Below are 13,216 nucleotides of genomic sequence, written 5' to 3' on the forward strand. Positions count from 1 at the left end.
TAGAACAGCACAGAGACATAAGTAAGTCTGATTATTAACTTGGGATTGTCAGGCAGTACAATGGCATGACCTCTACAAAGGTAAAAAGATGTAATTCTACTTTATAATTGAGTAAGCCTAGAGATCTAGGGATTTAAAATGAGAATGAGTGCAAATGGGATGTCGAAAGGATGGTAAGTTTTGGTTTTCCAGTTACGTTTGTAATTCTGTTTTATTTGGTTCTGTTTAGTTCCTTGAGTATAGCTAAAGGATGGTGTTTGAAAGCAGCATGTACACATTTTGTCTTTTGGTATGTTAAGGTTGAAAATCAATGGGCTCTGTCTGCAGTTAGAGCGTCTGTCCTTGAGTTCTAGCTCCACTCAGGCAAATTGCCTGGACTTTAAGATTTGGTTCACTGATAGAAGAGGGATAATAAGAAGAGGCTCTTTGGTACAACAGAATGAATATGGACTTGGGGATTAGACAGACCTGACTACATATTCCAGGTCTATTATTAGCTGCGTGACTCTGGCATGCTACCTGACCGGAGTGAGCTCCATCTGTATCATTCATTAGAAAGGGCCAGTGACAGCTAATTTCAGGGTTGTGGTAAATTAAAAAAAAAAAAAAATCCACATAAAGGTTATATCTTAACACAGTGCCTGTTCTGTAGTATGAACTCATTCATATCTTAAGTTCATTAGGTTGTCATAAAGGTTAAATGAAAATATTTACTTAATAAAAGTACATTGTAAACTTTAAAGCATTCTACACATATTATCACTGTATCATAGAATGTCAAATTTTATGAATATGTACCTGTTATATAATTATGTATTTAAAGCAAATTATATAATTAAAGCACATTTAGTGATGGCTTTTTCGTTTATCTATGTTATTCCATGTATTAGTTTCCCATTGCCACTGTAGTAAATTACCCAAAACTAACTGGATTAAAACAACAGATCTATTCCCTTGTAGTTCTAGAGGTCAGAAGTCTAAAATCAAGGTGTCAGTAGGTTGTATCCCCTCTGGAGGCTTTCATTTCTTTGCTTTATCAGCTTCGACTGCCTGATTTCCTTAGCTTTTAGCCCCTTCTTGGATCACTTGAACATCTTGCTTCCATTGTTATATCTCCTATTACTCACTCCAATTCCTGCTTTCTATTACAAGGACCCTTGTGATTACATCAGGTCCCTGCGGATGATCTAGGATAATCTTCCCATCTCAAGGTCCTTAACTTGATCACATCTGAAAAGTCCCTTTGAAGGTAATATTCATAGGTTTTGGAAATTAGAACATGAACATATTTCAGGCGACATTTTTTAGCTGAACACATCCCAAGCCAGTAGAAAAGAGGAGACCCAGTTTCTGAAAGATACCTTTTCTCGGAGAACTGTTGGAAAGGCCTTTGTGATTTGTTTTTTGGTTATTGTCACTAGCACCCGACACAGTGACAGTAAGCATTTGCCAAACAATTTAAATTAACCTCTCACCATAGCTACAACCCTGTGAGGTAGGTACTATTGATATTCTCTCCATTCTACAGAAGACAAAACTGAAGATTACATGTTCATAAAGCTAGGGATTTTCCAATCTCAGGCTGAGTGATTCCTGTGGCTGTACACCTACCAGTGTGCTCTGTTGCCTCCCTTGTGTACTAAAACAGTCACTAAAAATGAATAACTCAGCAACTGTGATGTCTTTATAGACCTACAATCTCCTCAAGGGTGGAACTGACAAGAATATGGCAAAAAGAATTCAAAGGGTATCTTACGTATCCTTTCTTTGAAGCTAGGGCAGTTCAACAACAGCCTGGAACACTTTAGTGGTCTCCCAGCTTTCGGAAATCCTACTGCCAGGCTTACCTGTTCATGCCCGTAGTAGGCTGCAATATGTAGGGGGGTGAAAAAAACTGCATCTTGAACATTGACATTAGCTCCGTGCTGCAGCAGTACATCAGCAGCCTGGAAAAGAAAGAGAGCTCAGGATCCCTATTTGGGGCACCTGCCCATTGAAATTCATTGTACAACCACCAAACATGAGCCTTCTTCAGGAATCACCATCCTGAAACACAATTGCCTTCTATCGCTCTTCTCCAAAACCTCCAATGGCTTGTTTTTGCCTAAAAAATAAAGTCCAAGCCCCTTGCCATAATAACATTTAAAGTAGTCTCAATCTGATGGTATCCTTTTTAATGTTATTTCCCATTACTCGTTATACAATAAACCCAATTGTATAGTTAAACTGCATTCAGTTTCCTGCTCCTTTGAGTCTTTGTTCACATTATTTTCTCAGCCAGGAATTCTTCTCTGCCCAATCTATGGACACTTAAACTCAAGCTAAATGCCACCTACTTCAAAATTTCTTTGATTTCCCTCCCTTCATTGCCAACTGACTTATTGAAATTGTCTTCTCTGCTCTCACATCTCATACAACTTTATTTCTTGCCATTTAGAACATTTAAAAATTGTATATACATGCCTCATTGCCCCTACTAAAGAGCAAATTCTTTAAGCAGACAATGTATATCAGATCCCTCTTTAAAATCCTACCCTAGCATGTGGCCAAGCAAATAGTAATCATTCCACAGGCATTTGTTGAATGAATGTATTAGTGAATGAATGAATGAATGAACAAATGAGCAGGTGAAAAACACTAGCAGAAGCTACTGGCCAGCTGTCTTCATAGAAAGCTACAGATTGCCAACAAACCTGCTGACCCTCCAGGTTTCTTCTATTTCTAAAGACCCATCTCTAAATCTGTCTTCTCTGGAAAACTGAGTGGAATAATCTCCTTAAGATATGTTCATTTTCATTGTCGACTTTCCTAATACACTGTTTAATCTTCAGTTGGTCAAATAATATACACTTGGAAAATTTTTCTAAAGTCTGTTAGACTGAGAGGATAAAACAGGAAGATGGGACCTAAGAGCTCAAGGGACTTATATTCAAACATCTCTTCTGTTCCTACAAACAAGTTGTCTCCTAAGTGAAGTTTCCGTGCCTATTTGAATCCCAGCCCCTCAGAACTGGAGAAGGACCATGAGCATCACATATCAAAACCCTATGTTTAAAAAAAAGGAAGAAATTGAGAACTGGAAGAATTAGGAAATTTCTCAAAGTCATGGAGCAAGGAAGTAAATCTTTAGTTTCTTGCTTCAAGCTGTGTTTCTGAGTGTTCCATAGTTTTAAATAGTTCATTCATTAATCACCCATTCATTCCTGCATCAAACACAATTTATTGAGCATGCATGAACTAAAAATGTTATTTTACATGATTATTCTCATAGATTATTCAATCCATGCATTGGTATTAGAACTGATTATAATTTTCATACAAAGGGATAATGAATTCTTGTTGGAACATCTAAAATGTCTGGTGGGTCTCAAAATATAAGCAGGTGTATATATTTCTGTACATTTCCAGAACAATGTTTTTGCTGATATTTGGATATTGCTGACTAACGATTAATAGAGTACACAATGTGTACAGTGAGTTGTTTTCCTAATAAAAATAATTAAGACCCCAATTAACATTTATTGAGGGTGTATTATGTGTCAGGCCCTGATCGAAGTGCATACATGGTAATTGTTCCACCCCCAAACACAGGAAGATAGACAGTACTCTCTCATCTTAAAGGTGAAGAAACTGAACCTTGGGAAGGCTAGGTAACTTATGAGGTCATATAGCTAGTAAGGGTCAGAGCTGGAATTCATATCTAGGTCAGTTTGACTTCAAAGTTTCTTTCCATCTAGCCCCTCCTGTGACCTTGATCTCATTAACACTAACCTTTAAGTAAACGAACTAACTGACTCAATCTCAGATAAGAGGGAGCTTTCTGTTAGTTAGAAGCTTTGTAGATTCAGCTTGAAAATGAATGCCAGAGCCATTTATAACAAGTGGTTGGTATCTTATACTTCACATGCCTGAAAGTTCAATCTTAGGGACCTTTAAAAGAGGTCACTAATCATCAAGGTAAATGAAGCTTTTTACAACTTCTCTTATTTTAAATATAGCATAAAATAGACAGTATGAATTTTTATTGTAAAAAAGACTCTCAAATGTTAACATACAGAATCACTTTTTTAGGCATGGTTCCAGAACTTACTCACATTCTAAAAGATAACAGCTCTTAGGCTTCAATAAATAGTACAAAGCAATTTTTTTTCTTCATAAGTTTGCACTTATCCAGTCATTCAGAAGGTCACTCTTTGGCTGAACATTCATTAATTATGAAGCGTTGGCTTTCTGAGAAACTGTCAAAATGTAAGTTTTAATGAAACTGTACAGTCATTATTGAACTGTAGTCTTTATTTAGTTTGTTTTAAAATTCAAGGAAATATTTGACCATTAAGAGTAATGCATATTGGAATTATCTTAATAATTTCATGTTATTTGTATGAATAGAATGCATTTATTGATTTTTATTATTTTTGGAGTCACTATGGTGACAGCATCTCCCAGCAATATTATGGGAATATAATATATTGTGATGTACAAATATGGATATCATATAGCTAAGACAAATGTATTAACAGTTAGGTTGGAAAATGTATGTATTAAACCATTTTATTCATGCTTTCTCCTACTCCGGAACCTGCAAATGTTGATAAATCAACTTCACATTCTTTCTACTATATGAAGCCCCATGAAATCAGAGACTGAGTCTATTTTACTCACCATTATGCTAAGTATATGGTAGTTATCCAAATAATTATTGAATTGAACTAAATTTTTAGTAAAAAAAGGAATATATATCTACTATCAGAATTTAATCATTAACAAGTAGGACCTAAGTATATGACAGAAATTTAAATAATACAATTGTACAAACATTTATTGATCACTTATTTCAAATTAACCTTGAGCAAACCTCCAGTGCCAGGAACTGTGATTGGAATTTTACACATATTATTTCATTAAGACTTTTGCAGGGCATAAAATTTTGTTGCCTTAAAAATTTTTAAGAAAATACATAGTTTTCATTTTTTTCCCCTCAATAACAATAACAAATAGTGAAATTGTAAACCAGAAACAATTCTTATCACACAAAGGCTATCTTAATCTTTAAACTTTTTAAGGAAATGAACTTAAGTACCATATCTAAGTATCATACTTAGATTTGTATAACTGGTATATATATATATATATATCAGTATCAGTATTTCTATTAATAAGAAACAAGATTCAAATATAGTTATTAACTTGGTATATTGGTATATTTTACTGATGGGAAGATAAGCATCATAAAGTACCTCCCGTTAAGTGCTTATTTTATGAGCACAGAAAATGGATCAGAGCTCTTTATTTTGATAGTAGAGGAATTACTATACAAATTATTCCTTACAGATAGTTTTATTTACAAGTTGACTCTCAAGAAGATCTAAGTGGAGTCTCTTCAATTTCTAGGGTGTAATTTAAAATTTGTTGCACATTTTGCACTTTTTTCCTAGGAAGACTCCTTTATGAACGATACCTTTTTTCCAGAGAACTATTGTAAAGGCCTTTGTGAGTTATTTTATGGTTATTGTCACTAGCACCAAACACAGTGACAGTAAGCATTTGCCAAACACTTTAAATTAATATTTCATCATAGCAGCAACCCTACGAGGTAGGTACTGTTAATATTTTCCCCATTCTATAGATGACAAAATTGAAGATCACGTGGTCATAAAGCCAAGAATTTCTGTTTCCTCCTTTCTATGTCAGCCACATACCCAGTTTCAAGGCCAAGCTCAGTTCCCATGTTCTCCATGAGAACATTCTGTAAATATCTTACTGTATTGATCATTTCTTTCTCTGAATGCTTATACTACTTGTCCTCACAGCTTAGTTTTCCATTAATTATAACTGTGGATAAAATATTATTGTATAAAATTTTAAACTTTTTTTTTCATGTTCTAAACTTGTCTCAATAAAGTATGAGAAGTTTTGACTCCAGGTAAAAAGATTTTTTCACCTGAGGCACTGCAATTTAATTCTTCTGACTAAAATAGTGAGAAGTTATTCTTTAAAATTCCAGAGATGCTGAAAGAAATGCCTGTGAGAGCAAAGACCCTCATTGTTCTTGTTTGCTGAATGTTTCTCCTATAATATGACTTTAGCTTATTTGTCTTGGTTCCATTTAGCTCTCCCTGTATACTTCATCTTATGAAAGGCATTAGAAGTGATGAAGAAGAAAAAAATGACCACATCAAGAATGTCCTGTGGAAGAGAAATAGAATAAGGTAAATTCTAGATGAAATAAAATGGCAATCAATCTCAGTTGAAATTGCCAAAATTAAATATAGTGTCTTATACCTAGCAAACCTTAAATAAATATCTATACTTTGAAATTATATTTTTACTTTGTTTTAAGTGATAACCCATTTCCTATGACTTCTTTGGAATCTTCCTCAAATTGATAATTATATCAATGATTTCCTTAGGATTTTTAGTTTGTTTAAAGCCACACTTTTCTGTATGCCTTTATCTAACCTTTATTATTGAGACTTATAGAGAGCAGAACCATAAGGTCATACTGGGATAGTACCTCTTTCCATTTAGTGAAAAATTTATATTAGAAAATCTTTAGAGTAAGATATTTTTAAAAATCTATGCCTAATGAATTCAAAATGATCCCAACGACATTAATAAGCAAGGTGTTTTAGATTTGATATATTCCAATTATTTCCAGTTCTAACACTCAGCTGTGTGCCCTCAAACTATTGCTCTCTCTCCTAAACTTTACAGACAATTTCTTTTAAGAGTAGTCAACATGTTTTGTCCTCATTTCCTCCCTTCCTAGTCACTCTTCAGATAACTATAACCTGGCTTCATATTTCATGACTTCAGGAAAATTGCTCTTGGAAATGACATCAAAGACTTAATTGCCCTTCCAATGGACACTTTAGTCTTTTCCTAACTTTAATACTTCTCCAGTGTTTGTTACTATTTGTCTGCTCCTTAACAGCCTATTATCTCTTAGATTGATTGATACCATATTCTTTGAGTTTGCTCCCTTCCTCTCTGTCAACTTATTATTCCTTTATAGGGTTGTCTCTTTGTTCATCTCTTAAGTATCTAAGCATTGCTTTTTCCTCCCTGACATTGTGTTTCCTTTCGATTCAAAGCATTTAGCACAGTGCTTGGTACGTAACAGTAAATGTTCAATAAGTAGTAGCTATGAGGTATCTTGCTCTATACATTCCCTGGTTGATTCCATCCATAACTCTTACTACTACTACTACTACTACTACTACTACTACTACTACTACGGCTACTACGGCTACTACTGCTACTACTACTACTATAGCACACGCATACATTTGTCTCTCCAGCTGTATGGGTTTTTCCCAGACTTCCTCCAACACAGGGCCTACCTTCTTTGGCAACTGATAGTTGTATCATGTATTTCCTTTCCACTCTATTTCCCAACCACCGTTTCCCTAGGTTGATATAGTCCCCTGCATTAATCTCATCTTCATCACTTGCCCTCTGATTCTTGTTAATGTGAATGAGGCATTTGAAGACAAAGGGAAAAAATATTTCTTAAATGTGTGCTATGAGAATATCTATATGAAATAGTGAGAATATCTATCTCATTTAATGCTCACAACAATCTTATGGAATTGTTACTAACAGCTCCATTTGAAAAGTAAGAACAATGAAGTTCCAAATTATTCAGCTTTAAGGAAAAGCATCAAAGTTTAAATTCAGGTCTATGGAAGTCCAAAGCACCACATTATTCTATGCTGTTTTTCTTCTCATGTGTGTTATTATTGGGGGGCAACGAGCAAATTCCTTGCCTTCTCAGACAGTCCTGTAGAGAACAGCTTTTGGTTGATGTTACCTTTCATCAAGGATTTTAAGGATGGCTATATAGGCAACATTATGAGTAAGAATGATCCTGACTATGAAATTGTTCACAGTCGACTGAAATAAAAAATGAAGTTAAAACTTCTTCTAACTAGAAATTGTGTGTTAGGGATCTTGAAGATTCTTAGATAGTATGATGGGAAGTTTAGGATTCTTCCTAAAATTTTAGCTTAAAGGGACTCACCAAGAGATTTTAAGCAGGAGCAAAGTATGTTCTGATTAGCATCTTAAAGAGATCCTTCTAGGAATAATATGGAAAATGCTTGTAGATGGAGCAAAGCTGGAAGCAGGGCGATGCAGTAAGTTACAAGAGGTGAGATAAGGATAAAAGGAGCTGAGGTAGTAGTAGTGGCCTGGAGATGGAGGATGGATTTTAGAGATATTAAGATGGTAAAAGCACGTGACTCAGCATATGGGAGGACAGAGAATGAGGAGAGATGATCATACATCAACAAATGAGACTATAAAAGAAGAAGCCTATAATAGAGGATGAGCATGAAAATAAAACTTGTCTACTTCACGAATTTAGGAAGTAGGAATATCACCTACAGTTTCTGTCTCTCAGATTAATCACTTGCAATAGCAAGTTTCTTCCAATTCCCCTTGGTGCTTCACTGTGTTCTTATCCAACACCACAGGCTGTTTCAATTGACACCAATCCCTCAATCAAGATGTGAACATAATTCTCAAGTTTTCAAACAACTATCAAAAGCTGTGCCAATTAAAAATACCAGTAATTGCTTACCCATTTGTATTGAAGCCTTATATCACTTAGAAAGCATTTTAGATGGTAGCATTTACTTTAGATTTAAAAAGGATTTGTTTGACTTTATGCTTTATTTTCTGTAGATTTTTCTATTTTTAAATATATATATATATATATATATATATATATATATATATATATATATATACATACACATATACAGAGGGTGCCAAAAATGTATACAAATTTTAAGAAAGGAAAATACTGTATTAAAATTGTAATACTCAATATATACCAATAACAAAAGATGAATACAAGTCACATTTGACGTCTGCAATTACAAGACATGCTAAAAGTGGTTACCATCAGTGTTCAAACACTTCTGATTACGGTGAACTACTATTTGAGCAACATTGACCAAAGTGTCCACTTGTATACATTTTGTGGCATATATATATATATATATATATATATATATGCATATATAAAATCACATATATATATACATATATAAATATACATATAATATATAATCTAATAATTATATGTATACATATACATATAATCACACACACACACATATATATATATATACATATAAAATCACTTTATATGACACCCATTACAAATGTTAGGTGAGAACTCTCTACCACGTAGTTACAGAATTTTTCACTTATAATATTGGCTGAATATTTTTGTACTGACATTTTTTAAACAATCTAACATAGCTCTAATTAAATATTTGAGTATAAAAACCTATTGGAAAATAGTTTCTTCAGGCTGTCACAGAAATGAGGTTCCCTTATGTGATCTTACTCTTATTATCTCAGGTTAAAATTAAATGTGGTCTTAAAATTTCTCAGAAAGTGATTCTATAAGATGGTATTATCAAAGAAATTAAAGGGAAGGTCCATATTCTTAACTTGTAGAAATAAAACCTAAAGATATATCAACTTATGTACATACAATAAAAGAATTCCATTGATGAAATACATTTATCACTTCTCAGGAAATTATAAGAATATAAGTAGAAAGCCAATGGATGAAGAAGAGTGATGAGAGGGAAGCAGTGAGGTCAAGGCTGGAGATACAAGTGGTATCACTTTATAGAGGTAATAACTGAAGACAGGAGATAGCATCACTTTCGTAAGGTATGAGGAGATATCTGTGGGATATTCATGGCTAAAAAGTGGGAAGTAAAGGAGCCAGCAAAGGAAAGAGAAGAGTCATCCAAGAAGGAAAAAGAGAGCAGAAGAATGCCTATTAAGCCCATGAAAGAGACCTTTTTAAGACAAGTAGGAAAAAATTTTCTGAGCCTTCCAACTCATCATTACCTTGTTGTGCTACTTTTTCCTTATATACACTTTTTTTTGGGGGGGGGAGTTCAGGGAGGGCAGTAGTTCCTTATGTGAGGGTCTTATTTTTAAATCGCTGGCTGAGGAAACAGGCTTTCAATGTTCACTATGTTATAAATATATCATGTTCTATGCATTTCAAAAGCCACATTTTTTTTTCTTATGAGATTTATTTATATAGCTTGCCAAAGGCCCACCTTTTTTCACTAGATGACAGTTGAAGAGATTTGAAAATTGGAGCACAAGTTAGGGTCCCTGTCAGTGATGCTCCTCCCCACACTGTATATGACCTGGATATCATAGTCACGAGGACGAACAAGTACAAACTGACAACCAACTTTCTCATAATTTTTGTTCTCCAGCCCAAGTAACCTGTTCCTCCATTTCCTTAAAAGAAGTACTTCTGCCAAAACATTTTGAAAACAAGTGATTTGCCTCTACTTGAAAAATCAACTTCTAATTATGCAAGTGAATTGGTATCAACTTATAGAACATAAGAAGGAATGCATACAGATTTTGTCTGTTCGAAAAGACAAATAATAAGAATCCTCCTAAATATTATATCAATGGTCAGTAAATTTTCAGCAGCTGGACTTTAAAAACGAAAACATTAAGTCTCTAACATCAACAGTTAAGTCTTAGATTTTAGGGCTAGCCCTATTACAAGCACATACATGGAATATTTAGTGCTCCCTTTTTTGAATTTTCAAATTGATTAAGCCAGAAAACTCACTGATAAACTGCAAAAATACTACCTTAATCCATTTTGGAACAGCAGATGTAGGTAATAAATTGTATCCTATAGGTTCTTTATTTAACAATATAATTGAAAATGTTGGTCTGCAAAAACTTAGAATAAGTGACACAATGAAATTAGTAAATCCACAGTTGTAAAAATGTTTTAACTGATTATGAAACACTAAGTATTCATGAGTATAGAAATCAATTATAGATAACTTTCTTTCTAGAGAAGGAGTTTATTAAAATTAAGTCTTATCACAGAGCTATTATCAGGACAGAAAATAGTAGGCATAATGGTAGTAAATGCATTAACCATTACATTGGTTATGTTAAACTAAGATGAATACAGGATGGTTAATAATAGAAGACTGCAATAAAAATAAAAAGAAGCATAGCGTCAATTCTGCCCAAGTAATTTTGGCTTCAGGAAAATAAAGAGCCAAGAAACAACTGCAGATGTGACTCAAGCCCAGACTTATAAATCCCATCACATGGCTAGCAAATGACATAACCCCAAAACACTCTGGCAGGTTGATTGCAGAGCCCATTCGCCTACCTACTACGTTATACTACACTGCAATAGCCCAAACCATTGCTTTAGGATCCGTTTTTCAAACAGTTTTTTTTTTTTAATCCAAACTTTTATTTAATGAAATCAGTGAATTCTCTCCCTTTTGGTTCTTGAAATAGCAATAACCTCACTCATTTACACCTTGTAAGAGGCTGTAAGCCAGGGGATGCAGTTAAGGCACACTGACATTCCTGACTTACAGAAACTGTAAGATAATAAATGTTTGTTGTTTTAAGTCACAGAGTTTTAAGGACAACTTTTTATGCAGCAACAGTTAGCTAATATACCAGTGCCTCTCAATTCATTACTAAAAATATCCATATGAGAACTGACTTCTACATTAAAATAGTTGAACACTGGAGGTCCTTTAAAATGGTGGAGTAGGTAAATGCTGTGCTTACTTCCTCTCATGACCATACTAAAATTCAACTAAACTACAGAACAACCATCAATGAGAATCACTTGAAGTCTAGCTGAACTGAAGTCCTCCAAATAAGGACACAAAGAAGAAGCCACCTATAGGCTGGTTGGGGGTGGGGGGCAGAGAAGCTGAAAGGGCTGGTTCCACACCAACATGGGACCATTAAAAATCAGGAAGGATGTCTTGCTGTGGAGGTCTCCCCTACCCCATGAGGAGCAAGAAGTCAGAGCCCTACATCAGGGTCCCCAGCCCAGGACTTCAGTGCTGGGGAGAGAAGTCCATATAACATCTGGTTGTGAAAACCAGTGGAGATTGTGGCTGAGTGAGACGGAGGGCGGCTGGAGTCCCAGATGCTCGCTTCTCTTGAAGGGCCTACACATGGACTTACTCATTGAAGGACTCACTTACTCTAAGCTGCAGCACTGGGGCAGCAGCTTAAAAGGCACCAGGGACATAAGGGGAGGAACTGAATTGTCTGCATTCAGGTTGAGGGCTGGAAGAGCAGCTTTTTCCCAGACAGAGTTGCTGGTGGAAGACATTGTTTCTTTGTTGACCCCTCTCCCTTGCTGGTGTGCAGATGAAAGCAGATGCCACAACTGAGTCTCTATCAATCTGCTGACACTATTAGCCCTACCTTGGTGATACTGAGGCCCCACCCAACCTTTGTGCCTACCCGAGCTGCTTGCAGTGGCTTTTCCATAAAAACAGACTGCTTTGAATGCTCATGCTGCAGACTTTCCTATAATCTCTCAAAGGTTCACAAAAAACAAATAATCATCGTCTGGCTTTAGCGTGCCCCGTGTCTCTGACTGAGAATTCCTAAGCAGGTGTTGGCCATCTATGGAATGCTTTGTAGCTCATGCCAGGTGGCCCAGGCAGGTCACATAGTGTGGCTGAACTTGGCCTGTAGCAGGTCCCTTCCCTGGATACCCCGAGGCTGTCACACCCAGTGGCCAGCTTCAGACTGAGCCACAGCATAACCTGCCCACCTCCATGCTTGACACATACAAAGGGCACACTGGGCAGGCACCAAGCCCTGCTAAAGTGAATCCTACTCTATAGGGTCAGCCCCTGCATCACAACTCCTCCTCTGTAATCACAAGCAGTCCTCACAACCAATGAACCCAAGGGTCAATCCCTTCCACTGATGTGCAAACAGGAACCAAGGCTCAACTAAAACAGGAGGGCACACACAACCCACACAAGGGACACACCTGAAGCACCCAGCTTGGGTGACCAGGGAGATTGCACAGTTGGGTCCCACAGGACACCTATTACATTAGACCACTATACTAAGACTGCGAGACATAGCAGCCTACCTAATACATAGAAAAAAACAAAACAAAACAAAACAAACAAAAAAAGAAAAACAGGGAGGCAGCCACAATGGGAAGACAAAGAAACATGTCCCAGATAGAAGAGCAGAATAAAGCTCCAAAAAAAGGAACTAAACAAAATGGAGACAAGCAATCTACCAAACACAGAGTTCAAAACACTGGTTGTAATGATGCTCAGTGACCTCAGGGAGAATTTCAACAGAGAGATAGGACACAAACATGGAGATAGAAATCATAATAAAGAAC

The 13,216-nt window shown here is 35.8% G+C and overlaps 1 protein-coding gene across 9 annotated transcripts in view; it reads right to left on the bottom strand.

The window, feature by feature from the left end:
* Positions 1–13,216, bottom strand: part of LOC308501229 (serine/threonine-protein kinase TNNI3K) — a 315,419-nt gene that overhangs the window by 230,948 nt on the left and 71,255 nt on the right. For all 9 annotated transcript variants that reach the window (XR_013993853.1, XM_081057235.1, XM_081057232.1 and 6 more), the window contains one exon: positions 1,848–1,946. Coding sequence is in view for 8 of the 9 variants with exons in the window: in XM_081057235.1 (XP_080913361.1) it covers positions 1,848–1,946 (99 nt within the window). In the remaining variant the exon portion in view is untranslated. The remainder of the gene's footprint in view (positions 1–1,847; positions 1,947–13,216) is intronic.

Source organism: Rhinolophus hipposideros, assembly GCF_964194185.1.
Source record: "Rhinolophus hipposideros genome assembly, chromosome: 8".
Taxonomy (NCBI): Eukaryota; Metazoa; Chordata; class Mammalia; order Chiroptera; family Rhinolophidae; genus Rhinolophus; species Rhinolophus hipposideros.